The following is a 13,834-nucleotide window of genomic DNA, read 5'->3' on the forward strand; positions in this document are numbered from 1 at the left end:
ATGAAATTGTATTTGCTTCTCACAAATGTTGGTTTAGAGTTTGAGTCTCCTGAAGTACCTATCTCCTGAGATGCTGGCTGGGCTTTTAGAACAGCTTGCAACACTGGATCTTCCCATGGGCCACCATCTCTAATGATTCGAGTCACCAGTTCCAGATTCACATTTCCATATCTGCGGAGGTGATTCTGGCATTCCTAGGAGAGAAAAATCATTTTGGCTTTGTGAATTTAAAGGGGTTAAAAACTAAACTTGATCATCATTGTCAATAAAATGACTGATGGTCAGTGAAGCAGCTGTTAAACTACAGAAGAGAAAGGGTTGCTTTAGTAACCTAATTAGGGTGTCAAAACCCCATTAGTACACAAATAGGCTTTAATGCCAAAGGTTACACAGTTTGTACATAATTGGACTTAGAAAATCCCATTATAACAGGGATGAAGTGTAACCTAAGGGAAAAACATATGGGATGCATCATTTCTAGGAAAAGAACCAGGCTGCAAAACCTAATGGAAAAACTTACAGGATGCATCATTCCTAGGAAAAGAACCAGGTTGCAAAAATGTAAAACGTGTACGTTCAGTTATGTGAGAGTTCATAAAGTCTCTGTTAACAATGGCAGGCCTAACAATAAGAAGGTAATAGAGAGGTCCCTGTCCAATGCAGATTCTGGTTGGCAGGTAGGTACAGGTCTCTGTCACTGATCCCAAATGTAGAATCTTAGGTGTAGCAGAAGGCTGGAAGATGGAAATTCTATTCCACTTTGTTGTGTAAGTAGATTTATAGTCTTGGGATGAGAAATGACAGGCTGAAGGAATGAATCCAGGCTATAATATGAAGACTTTGCATTAGGCTTAAGATAAAGATACTATTGATAAGTTGGGCATTAACTGATAATTTGTCTATGCATTTTGGAGGACTTTTTTTAAAAAGATATTTGAAATGTTTTTAGAGAATCTGGTATCTCAGACTTGTGATTAAAATACGAAATATGTAACAAGTTTGTGAACAATGTTTAATATTTAGGAGAACTTGGTTTACTGAATTTATAAATTTATTAGACTTAGATTTACAAGATTTAATCATTTGATTATGATGCTTTGATTCATTATATACTTTGTTAGGTATTTTTTTAAATGTTTCATGGAATTTAATTTGATAATTTAAAAAGATTAACTGAAGGCCTAGTGAAGGTATGGATAGATTTATTTTTTAATGCATAAATTGAGCTTAAGGCCTTAAGAAAAAACTAGATATTGAAATTGGCAATGCTAAAAACTGGAATAAACTGCACATCAATTAAAATACAAGCAACTGTCAGAATTTCTTTCTGTGCTAAAAAAATCCCTCAGACATGAAAAACTTAGTAACAGTTATAAAGCGAAGCTTCAGGATAAAACCATATATATTTACAAATTTTATTTATCAGATGAATCATTAGGCTACATATTCAAAGTGGCAGTGAACACTGTGCTTTTATTAAATTGTCATGCTCTTTCATCGTTTCAACTTTCCAAAGTGATATCTATATGCCACTTTTCATTCATTGTTAAAATACATGAAAGAGGTTTTGTTTTATAAGAGAACAAGGCAGTAGAAGGAATCAAGTTTCAAGATGAAGAATCATTCAAAGAAGCCAAAGGATCATTAAGTCAAAACATGAAAGTAAGTATCTTCTAAAAGTTACTTAGGGAATTCCCAAATTAAAATGAGCAAGCAAGCAAACAAAAACCCTATAACCAAATGGGCAAGTTACTTAACCTCTCTGCTCCTTCAGTTAACTCCTCTATAAAACGGATACTAAAAACACCTACTTCATAGGATTGTTGTGAGGATTAAATAATACACAGTATTGAAAAGTGCTTAGGACAATGCATAAGTACTTAATGTTAGATTTTTTTTTTCTATTTTTTAAGATTCTGAATAAATATTTCATTTTAGGACACCCAACTGCCTTAGCATAAAATTAATTTCTACATTTCCATGTGTCAGCATATTATAGCACTCATAAAAATATGGTATAAAGTTATTGATCAGCCATGATTTTTTAACACATGGAACATAGTAATGATCTGTGGCAATGACTTCATGGTTAAAAATAATCATCAATTTCAAACCTCAAGGTAAACAAACTCCTAAATTACTCTAGACATACATATTGCTGCCCATACAAATTAAACTACCGTAAGCTGGCTTTTGGTCCAGGCAAAGCATAAGAAATAAGGTGAGCTGCATGCCAGCCCATGAATCACTGATTAGGCTTTAGCTCTGCTGCTGAGCTCTTGGACAATCTTTCTTTCTAGCTGTGTTAGGATAGGTGAGGCACCAATCATACAGCCATTAGTGCTGTGGGACCCAGAACTGGACTTGGGCCTAAAGTCAAGATATGGTGAAATAGGTCTATTGCTAATTTCTTAAACTTGGCTGAAAATAAGAAACACTTGGAGGTCCTGTTAAAAAATGATTCCCAGACCCCAATTCAAACCTACTGAATCAAGGTTTCTAGGAGAAAACCCTGATAATCTGTATATTTAACAATCCCTACCCCACAGTCAACTCTGGCATACTTTTTGATTGTATTGGGTTGGCCAAAAAGTTCCTTCGGTTTTAAAGTAAAAATAAGACAAATTTTTCATTTTCACCAAGAACTTTATTTACCATTTTGTTCCACTACCTTCTGCCATTTTTCAGGCAACTTCATAATTCCATCTTGCCAAAACTTTTTATCTTTTTGAGCAAAGAACTGTTCCAGGTGCCTTTTATAGTCTTCCATGGAATTGAAATTTTTTCCATTAAGAGAATTTTGTAAAGACCGAAATAAATGGAAATCCGAAGGTGCAATGCCTGGTGAATACATCGGATGAATCAGAACTTCCCAGCCACTGTAACAGTTTTTGCCTGGTCATCAAAGAAACATGCAGTCTTGCATTAACCTGATGGAAGATTATGTGTTTCTGTTGACTTTCTGGATGCTTTCTGTCGAGTGCTGCTTTCAGTTGGTCTAACTGGTAGCAGTACTTGTTGGAATTAATCGTTTGGTTTTCCAGAAGGAGCTCATAATAGAAGACTCCCTTCCAATCCCACCATATACACAACATCACCTTCTTTGGATGAAGACCGGCCTTTGGTTTGGTTGGTGCTGGTTCATTTCACTTGCCCCACAATCTCTTCCGTTCCACATTATTGTATAGTATCCACTTTTCATCGCCCGTCACAATTTGTTTTAAAAACAGAACATTTTAATTACGTTTAAGTAGAGAATTGTATGTTGAAATACGGTCAAGAAGGGTTTTTTTGCTTAACTTATGTGGAACCCAAACATCAAAGCGATGAACATAACCAAGCTGGTGCAAATGATCTTCAACACTTGATTTGGATATTTTGAGTATGTCGGCTATCTCCCACGTGGTATAACGTTGATTGTTTTCAATTAATGTCTCAATTTGATCGCTATCAACTTCAACTGGCCTACCTGACCACGGAGCATCATCCAGCGAGAAACTGCCAGCACAAAACTTCACAAACTACTTTTGACACATTTGATCAGTCACAGCACCTTCTCCATATACTGCACAAATTTTTTTTCACGTTTCAGTTGCATTTTTACCTCTCTTGAAATAATAAAGCATAATATGCCAAAAATGTTGCTTTTTTCTTCCATCTTCAATATTAAAATGGCTATACAGAAATTCACCAATTTTGATAAGTTTTTTTTTTTTAACACACGATGATATGAGAGCTGTCAGAATACAATCTAACAAAATTGTTCCAAATGAAGTTAAAGACAACTAAGCACTACTAGCTACTAGAGCCATCTTACAGAAAAAACTGAATGAACTTTTTGGCAAACCCAATCCCTCCTACATTTGGAGTGCACTTTCATAAATGTTTATACTGTAAATTATATACCTGTACTCCTACCAATCCTTCTATTAAAGATTAGTAAATTAGCTTAAATTCATCTTTCTAATATAAAAATTATAAATGAAAGTTTTGTTTTTTGTGTGCGTGCACTCGTTAAGTGCACCATATTTTGGAGGCCACTTCTATGGGGAAATAACTCTGGATAGGAAATAGAGATGAAAGAAAGATTTCACTTTTGTCTACTTAAAAAGACACAGGATGAAAGAAAAGTTTCTAAGTATCTTCTGGCTTATTTTTCCTTAAATAGTATGGTGGCTTTTTTGGATGATATTCAATTTAAAAGCCTCCCAAGTGAAAAGGAAACACTTAAATCACTACAGAATTTACAACTTATCTTTTCTAGAGTATATTCATATTGTGTTTTTTTAGAATGTTTACTTAATTAAATTTGGACCTGTGTATTAACCTCATCCTTTATTTACCCACTGCACTGTGCTAAATACAATTTCCTCAGAAACTTACATTCAATCTTGTGTTTTTGCCAAAGGCAGAGAGAAAACATAACTACCTCACTCTTCTTTTAGAATCCATTTAGTTCCAGAAGATGTTTCTTCCCTGCACCTGCTGCCACTTTAGAGTTGGCCACCACAACATGTCTGTGAAGCTGCAGGTCAGTGTTCTGGACATCACACAAACTTGATCTTAACCCTTTCGCTTATCATAGGATAAAGGTTCTTAATGCCCCGACTTCATATTTAAGGACCTCTGGATTTACGTACCTACTCACTCACCTATTATTGCACATCATGACTCCTTTTCTCCATCCTGGTCTCTTCCATGTCTCCCAAACTTATCTTGTCCTTTCTTGCCTATGCCTTTTCTCGTATCATTCTCTTTCTCTTACAACTTTTGGTGAACCTATCTAAATCCTTTCTTAACTATTTTTCCACAGAGAAGCCTCCACTAGCCACCTCAATCCATAATAATTCTTTCTCCTGCAGTACTGAAAATCTGTACCACTCCACTCTTCTGGTACTCATAATATAGGAGGAAGGCCTTGCATTACTAATTAGGTGTTGCCATCTTACTTCCTAGGTAGTTAAAAGCTTCTTCAAACAGTCAGAAAAGGAAAGGTATATCAGAGAAGACGTATTTGCAATAATAAATAACTTTTTAAATCAAAATAGGAATTTATAGAAATCTGTGTAAGTAGAAGCACTATGGAATATCTGTCTTATTTTGAATGAAATGCAGATTCCAGAAGAAAAGTATAAAATACCACATGTCAAATTCATTCATAAGCAAGCTACTGCAGTAAATCAAAGCAAAAATACAAAAGGTATTCAATGTGGTTAATTTATAAAAACAAAGCCTTAAAATACAGTAAAATCTTTATAATACTTTGAAATGAGAATGCTCATGATATCTTTTATTATTATATTTTCATCGATTATCTTATGGCAAAGCACTTTAAAAGTGGTAAAATTCAAAGATGTTATGCAGTTTTCATTTACAAAAAGACAGTTCTCACAAATTTGCTGTTCATTTCTGTGATAAGTTCCTAAGAAGTATTTACCTATGTTTTTGAAAACATAAACATTCTGAGTTTGCTCATATAAAGAGAATAGTATACAGTGAAAAAGTTACTGCTTTGTAAAAGAAAGTTCTTAAGGAGAAAATCATTTAAAATGGATGTTTGGACGTATTTACATCATTACGTGATTGTTGTTGCCCAAAATCGGTATCACCTATAATGCTTGTATCTATGCCATTAAAAAACTTAAACTAGAATTTTCTGTTTAAAACAATCCTTCAATAAGAACCTGCTGTATAAAAAAAAATAAATAAAATTCTAAAAAAAAAATTCTTCATTTGGAGCATTTAAATGAGTTATTTTGTTTAAAAAATGGTTGCTATTCAAGAAAACAATGATTGATTTCAGAAACAATAGAAATTCAGCAGTCAAATTGCAACAAAAAATTGCAAATTTGCAAAAAGTTGCAAAATTGCAAATTTTTTATTAAAAAAATTATAAATTTGGTGGAAGGCATTTAAAACTGAGTATCAACGTTTAGAAAAAAAAATTTTTCCATTTGGATCTACCAAAGGTATCTTTTTCACCTACAACAACTATTAAAACCAAGTATCAAAGCAAACTGAACTTAAAAAATCAGACTTTGAAGTACTATGTGAACTGTTAAAAATTTTTCAAAAATAAAAGCACAGTCAGTCATACTGATGTCATTAAAGTCTCACACTGTTAAAATATTTTACTATGTATTTTTGTGTTTTATAATGTATTATAGTATTAGTGCACGTACATAAATAACAAATATACATATATTGGGGATATGTGCTCAAACTTAAAAAAAAAATCTCGATGAGTATTATATCAGAAGTCTGGGGATTCTTGGTTTTAGGTATTATTTGTTTTTATGTTTGTGTTTGGAATTAAATATAAAACTCATCTGCTTCTATTGATCCTAATGTCATGGCAGTTTTCTTCAACATCTCCTGATCTGCTTCTTCCTTGCCATTTCTATAATTTGCACTCTAGTTGATGCCTTCATCTGCTATCATTCAGGTAACCAAACTAAAGTTTCTTCTTCTTCCCTCTCCCGGATAAGGTGGTCTTGAAAAGGCTTTAAAATGTTAAGACCATGAAGCATTTAAGATGGTAGTATAAATAAAAACGTTTCTTTAAACCTATTCTTTTGACATATACATTATTGCAAGCACATGGTTACATCATTTCATATAATAGATTAGGGAATACTGGAAAGAATGCTGGGTTGAGAACAGGATTTAGGCCCTTTTTCTGCTTCTATAAACCTCAACTCCACTGGAGCTTAATTTTCTGATCTATAAAATAAGGGATTATTGGATTAAATAATTTCTAAAGTGACTCTCAGTCTTAAAATTATAAAAATGCATTAATGCACATAAATTACACATATTTGATTTTTTAAAATAACTAGAATCACGTACTTAGTGAACTATTTAAGATACCTCTTTTGGGGCTTTTGAAAAAAACAAATATTTAAATATGAGTAACTGTCTCCTGTAATAAACCTGATTGCATTATTATATTTAAAAAATTTTAGGTAACAATGTAAATGTTACTTAAATTAGCAATCAGTTTTTTTCTGAAGCGGAAGCCAATCATAAATACAGTAAAACTATCAACTGAGAGTATAATCAAATTTCAAAATTAATTGGTGGTTGCCATGCTAATAAAAGCACAACCGTGCCCTACTATCAATATTTTTAAATAAGTAATGAGATATTACGGCCAACAGAGAAGTGCTATTGTTACAGTTCTAGCCTCTAAGATAGACCCTGAAGCAGAATTAAAGTATATGCAAGATTTATTTGAGCACAGTTTCCTACACAGAGAGCTAAATGTAAAATATAACTCAGCAGAAAGAGTACTGGAGTCAGTCAAGAGAACAGGTCACAATACGGGCTATGCTACAAATTGAACAAGTTACTTAAGCGTCAGTAAACATTGTTGAATGAATGAATTAATGAATCTCTCTGGTCTTTGGTTTCATCATTTATTAAAAAATTAGATTGGACTTAATATCCTCTACAGTTCTTTACAGCTAAATTTTCTATGAGCTAATATTTTATCTGGGAAAATATAAACTACTTCAAGCACTAATATGTTGATAATTCTAATTATTATGTATTAAAGACACTCTACAGAATCAGCTTTCAGTGAATAATGAGTGCCTCAGTGATCCTGATATGCTTTTAGAACTAATTTCAAAGTTAAGTCCTATCACTGACTTTAAAGGCACGTATATGTCTGCTCCTGACAACACAGATTGCAAGATACTCAGGATATTAAGATCTTCATTTGTGTTGGATACTATGGTGTGAATAACTATCAATGTTCATCTCTTTTGAGATGACTGCTCTTCCATATGCCCAGGTATACCCGCCTTTCCTGAGATATGCAACTTACTGATGTTGACAGCCCTATCTTTTGGAGGCTTGCTCTTGGTCCCTTGAGCTTAACTATCTCAAGTTTATTTATTATATATTTTATGCTTGAAATAATTCTGGGTCTTTTATCTCTTCAAAGTGACTGTAGAACTTCAACAGTTGAACCAAAGTAAAGTGTTTCCTACTCAAACAGATTATTAAAAAAAACACAGAGAAAGTGAAAACATTTCTGAGGCGGTGATATATAAGAATTATTAACCATGAGTAATAATTTCAAGATAAATGCCAGAGGAAAAATATCAAAGCTTTTACCCATTTCAACACAAGATTTATCTAAGGAATACAATCTTTACAAAATGATTTCAGAATCTGAAACTTTAATTTTAACATCAATCCCTCTTACTCCCAGTGCTAAATATGTGGCACACTTGTCAAACATGTTTCTTTCATAGATAGTGAAATCTTTTCTCTTATACTTTTCTCACAATTAAACATACTTTAGTTTCTCTTTTTTGCTACACATCGTCAAAGTATAATCTACAAGTAAACATTTGATGGTTTCATCCCATGAATACATTTATTGATGTCTCCCCCATCTTATTGTACACAGTGGTAACCAATGGACCATGAAGTAAACAGCTTCAGACAATACACCTCATTGTTTCTTATTTTTTAAGAGTTCAGCAAGGATAATACATCTCTAAATAGAACTTTTTTTTTAAGTAAGAAATGGCTAGACATCAGATGGAAATGTCTATGGACTTATTTATCCTTCCTTTGTACTGGCAGACATACCAGTCCCCCTTAGGGGACTTAGACTACTAAGTGTTGGAAACAAAGGGATGAAAGTTAGTCTTTGCCCACCAAATCTAGTTATGTCGTAGTTGGAGAGACTATCAAACCACAGACAGAATATAGATTAGTGCTTTGTAACAGTGGAAAAACTTAGGTGGGGCAAGTCATATGCAGTCAAGATGGAGTTGTGCAGAGACAGGAGAGCTTCTATTCAAGCAGAAAATATGGGAACACAATTTTGAAACTGCTTCTCACTTATGTCTTGTTCTTAAGCTGATATGGTTATATTTAAAAACCTTTTAACCAGCAATACAAAGGTGGTTTTGAATACCAAGATGAGGAATTTTGGTATTCAAAACCGCCAAATTAAGTATTTGGGAAATTTCTTCCAAGTAGCCTAGGGAGGAGGGGACATGATCCCAGTTTTGAGAAGGTTTCAGTGGAATGTTAATAGTTCTAAACTTATTCCTATTAGCTACAAATAATAAAATCTGGGAGATGTGCTGGTCTTATGACCACGATGAATATATACTCTAACTTCTCAGGGGAGATCAACACTTGCCCCAGTGCAACAGGGTGGGCATAACGATCTATTGTGGCTGGTTGTTTTACTGCTGATTATTTTTTGCTCCTTTTTTTTTTTTTTTTTTTTTTTGCTGTACGCGGGCCTCTCACTGTTGTGGCCTCTCCCGTTGCGGAGCACAGGCTCCGGACGCGCAGGCTCAGCGGCCATGGCTCACGGGCCCAGCCACTCCGCAGCATGTGGGATCTTCCCAGACCGGGGCATGAACCCATGCCCCCTGCATTGGCAGGCAGACTCTCAACCACTGCGCCACCAGGGAAGCCCCTATTTTTTGCTCCTTTTAAGATGCTATTGCAGTAAGATAGCCTTGGGCCTCTTCCTGTTTGGAAGTTTATGTCCCCTACCTCACCTCCTCCCATCTCCTTCCTCTACTCCCCCAAGGAAGATCAAGCAGATTTAAAAATAGGGTGAAGTCCCAGGAAAAAAAGCTTAAGGAAGGCCAACTTCTAGTCTAAACAAAAAAGATCTTTGTGATTTATACACTGACCCCAAAGGATGGGGATAGAGTTTTCTCTGAGATAAAGGTAGGCTCATTAAAACATTTGTAGAGCTCTAGCAGTAACGCTTTTAATTACTGGTTGGCATTTTGTTGACTACTCCAGGGTCTCTGTTTTTTTTCCCCTAAATTAAACAAGTGAACAAAAATCTTTATAACATCTATTTTTCTCTTGATTAATAAAAATTATACATGTTCTTGGATTAAAAAGAAACAAATTAGGAAGATACATATATAGACCCATGAAACTAAACATTATTGTGCATCATCAGTACTTGGATATTCCAAAGATATTTAAAACTCTTACATCTAGAATGGAACTTATCTTCTTTCTATATCCTCCTCTTCCTGCTAGGATCACTGCTCACTTAGTGAATAGCACTACCCTATGTGGTTACTTCAGCTTAGATGCCCAAGAATATACTTGATTCCTCCCTATCTTCCTTACCTCCATCCAATCAATAACATAATCTGAGATTTTAGTTCCTGATTACTGTGTGTGTGCTTTTATTTAAAACTTGTATTTTCTTTTCTTGGAATCATTTCTGATATTAATAGGATTTTCATAATAACGATATTAACAATAGTGTGCTAATTTTTACTTGTTTCTTCAGGTCAGTCCTGTTTTTTTTTCTGTAACAACTCTGTGTAAATTCTTTGTTTTGATCACTTCTAAATCAGCTGGCATACTTCTTTTATTTGTTTTCCTGATAAAAGATGTAGCTGGTTTGTTTTCCAAGTATTTGGACTATTTATTTCTGTTGCCTTCTCTCATAGACTATAGGGCCTGGCAGCTGTATTATTAAATAATATTTTTCCCTTTAAAAACTCCAGACATTATTTATTTATTCTGGCATTTGTTACAATGAAGAAGTTCACTGCAGACCTGATTTTATTCTTTCCTTTGTGAGAATCCTGTTTGTTCTACAGGAGTCCTGCATCTTTCTTTATCTTGAAAACTGAAATAAGATACAGCTGTATGTAATTATGAATTGAAAATTAATTTTTAAAAATTATTTCCTTCACTGATTTGGATTTTCCTGGAGCTAATCTGCTGTTGATCGCCTTCACTACACTTTTAGTTTAGTAGTTTCATCTCCATACAATATTTTACTTCCATACATTCCTGAGGTTGTCCCTTCTTTACAATTTCACTTCCAGTTTCATGGAAGATAACATAGACTCAACCACAGCAAGAACATAACTGATCCTTGTTTTAAAAACTGTCTTATCTTACCATGTAACTGATGGTAACTGGTGTTAGTCTCTTTATTCATCTTTACCTAGAGTACTTAGAACAGAGAGCTCTTTTACTAATGGGTAAACAGGTTTCTGTCAAATCCTTCAAGCCCAAACAGAGAAGGTAAAAGTTTATAAGTTTGATTTGTTAGATGAATGGCCCATGAGGCAGTAAATTATGAGGAAGCTACAGTGGGAGACAAAACTTTACAAAACTTTCTGACCTCTGGGTATTGGGGCAGGCTGCATTTAGTTTGGGTCATACAGTCATTCAGTGGAAGGAATGCTCTCATGCAGAGCCATACATCCCATTCTTAATGTAGGTATAACACGATTCCTGTTCTGTTGGTTCTGCTGCACACCTAGTGCATTTTGAAGAAGCACCAACAAGAATGAGATTGGTCACATACCAAATGCCCCACCACCTGCTACTTCCTCCAGCCCCTATTGTTACAAGCTGGTAGGGGGAGTGGCGTATTACTGGATAGCACTGGAGGGTCTTTCTTTTATCGCTCTCTCTCATTTCCCTATTTAATCACATTCAGTTAATTGACTGTTAATAAGTCCTCATCCTAGTTAACAGAATTTACAAGGAAGTTTTTCCAAATTTTATATTATTTTTGTCATTTCATTAGGAATCTGAAATATTTAATTAAATTAATGGATTTTGGAGTGTATGAATTCAATCACGAGCCTATGGAAAGCTCACCAATGAACAGATTAAAAATAATAATGAGGTAGGGGCATCATATAAGAAATGTGTCATCTTCTTGTGTTGAGGTAAAGAAAAGTTACTGGAAGCCAAGTGCCAAGTAAGCAAGGGTCTTAGAAGCCAGCATAGATCTTGCTCAACTTACAATGGGGTTAAGTCCCAATAAACCACCGTAAGTTGAAAATATAAGTCGAAAATGCATTTAATACACCTAACCTCCCAAACATCATAGCTTAGCCACGCCTACCTTAAAAATGCTCAGAACACTTACATTACAGTTGGGCAACGTCATCTACCACAAAGCCTATTTTATAATAAAATGTTGAACATCTCATGTAATTTATTGATTATACTGAAAACGAAACAGAATGGTTGTCTGGGTACAGAACGGTTGTAAGTGTATTGGTTGTTTACTCTTGTGATGGCATGGCTAACTGGGAGCTACGGGGAGCTGCTGCTTGCTGCAGCTGCCCAGCATATGAGACAGTATCATGTGGCATATCACTAGCCTGGGAAAAGATCAAAATTTGAAGTACAGTTTCTACTGAATGGTATGCTTTCACACCATTGTAGAGTTGAAAAATTGTAAGTTGAACCATCGTTAAGTTGGGGACTATCTGTATATGGAACATCTGGCTCTAAGAATGAAGTTTCCTCTTGGAATAAAGCATTGGAAAAATATAGTCAGTGCATAAGAAAAATTAATAATTTCTACTTGAACAACTCAAGGTTTAGGAAATCTGAAATTCATGGAGAACAGAATAAGCTTAAGAGGTAGGTTTTGATCTCACTGTGAAAAACAGAAATCCGAACAGTATGACTTCAGAGTTCACACATTTCACCAGACAGGTTACAGGCCTGCCTTAGGCCTTAAGCCTGATCATTTTTCTAAGAACCACGCCAAACCGATGAACCTATATACAGCAAGTACGATCATTATCCCCATTTTACAAATGATAAAACTGACACAGAAATTATGTAACTTGCCCAAGATGACAGAGTGGCAAGCTGGGATACTCACAGTTGGAAAATGGGAGGGGAGTAGGTGGGGGAACAGATAAGCGATTAACTCAAACCCAGCAAAGAATGTTAGACCCTTGCTAACCCAAAGCATGATCAGGGAACGGCACCATCAGCATCACCTCAGAGCAGGTTAGAGATGCAGACTCTCAGGCCTCACCCCAGAACTACTGAGTCATAACTTGGACTTTAACAAGATACCCAGGTGATCTTTATGTACATTAAAGTATTAGCAGCACTGTGTTTGTCCTACTTCTTGTAGAGGAGAAAGAGCATGATCTTAAGCTGTATGAAAGATGGATAGAAATGTACCACTTGGGAACTAGGGCTTGCACTAGTAGAAAGTATTAAAAAATTCAAAAGGTGACATTGAGATTGTCACTGGGTTATCAAAGGTCAGTCAAAAGCCTGGAGAATTCACAAAACTTAGCAAATGTGAGGTTTTAGAAGAGTATACATGATGGACTACGTGTTGGCCTTTCCTGGGTCGCTTAGGGCACATGTCTGGGAAGCACCAGCAGCAAAGCACCAGCAGCAGCAGTTCAGTTAGAAAATGGAAGACTATTCTCCAGATAAAGCTAAGATGGGAAGAGAAGGTAAAATCTCTCCAAGGAGGCAGGAGTTAGAGGCCCAAGAAAATTCAGAGTAGGAAGAAAGAACAGCAACAAAAGTAGTGGAAATGCAGAGATTAAAAACAAACAGGAGAAGGGGCGGGCTTTAGAATTTGAGTAGGAGATAGAAAACAATACAAAACCATGAACTCTCCCTTGAGGGATTAATTATTTTGATAACTGAATGGAAACCCTGTTCACAAGAAAAAAAGAAAAAGGATATATCCCTTCACAAATGCTATGATTTCACACATTTAAAACAGAAGTCAAGTATTGTCTCTCATCTACTCTAAAAACACTTCAGTAGTTCCCACTAAAGTCATCTGTCACTTTCTAAAATACTCTTACTTTACAAAGGTTTGACTTCTTGTCTTTGTGTCTCTACACCAGAATTCAACTGCACAGTAGTAGGGGCTCTTTTGTTTTTGCTTATTTTGGTTTTTCCAGAGCTTAGCGCCTAGCACACAATGGGGACTAAATAAATATTTGCTGAAGTAAAAGTTCAAGAATAGATTGCCAAGAACACAAGTGTCAAAGGAAAAATGGAATGGAAAATTAAGAAGTTT

General features: G+C 35.1%; 1 protein-coding gene across 6 annotated transcripts in view; it reads right to left on the reverse strand.

Moving 5' to 3' along the window:
- Nucleotides 1–13,834, reverse strand: part of ZNF654 (zinc finger protein 654) — a 91,154-nt gene that overhangs the window by 16,774 nt on the left and 60,546 nt on the right. For 2 of the 6 annotated variants that reach the window (XM_019922484.3, XM_019922485.3), the window contains exon 4: nt 59–194. The exons of 2 other annotated variants lie outside the window; for them this stretch is intronic. In XM_019922484.3, the coding sequence (XP_019778043.1) occupies nt 59–194 (136 nt within the window). 2 more of the 6 variants (XM_073804381.1, XM_033855935.2) reach the window with 2 other exon arrangements.

This window comes from Tursiops truncatus, chromosome 4 (assembly GCF_011762595.2).
Source record: "Tursiops truncatus isolate mTurTru1 chromosome 4, mTurTru1.mat.Y, whole genome shotgun sequence".
Taxonomy (NCBI): Eukaryota; Metazoa; Chordata; class Mammalia; order Artiodactyla; family Delphinidae; genus Tursiops; species Tursiops truncatus.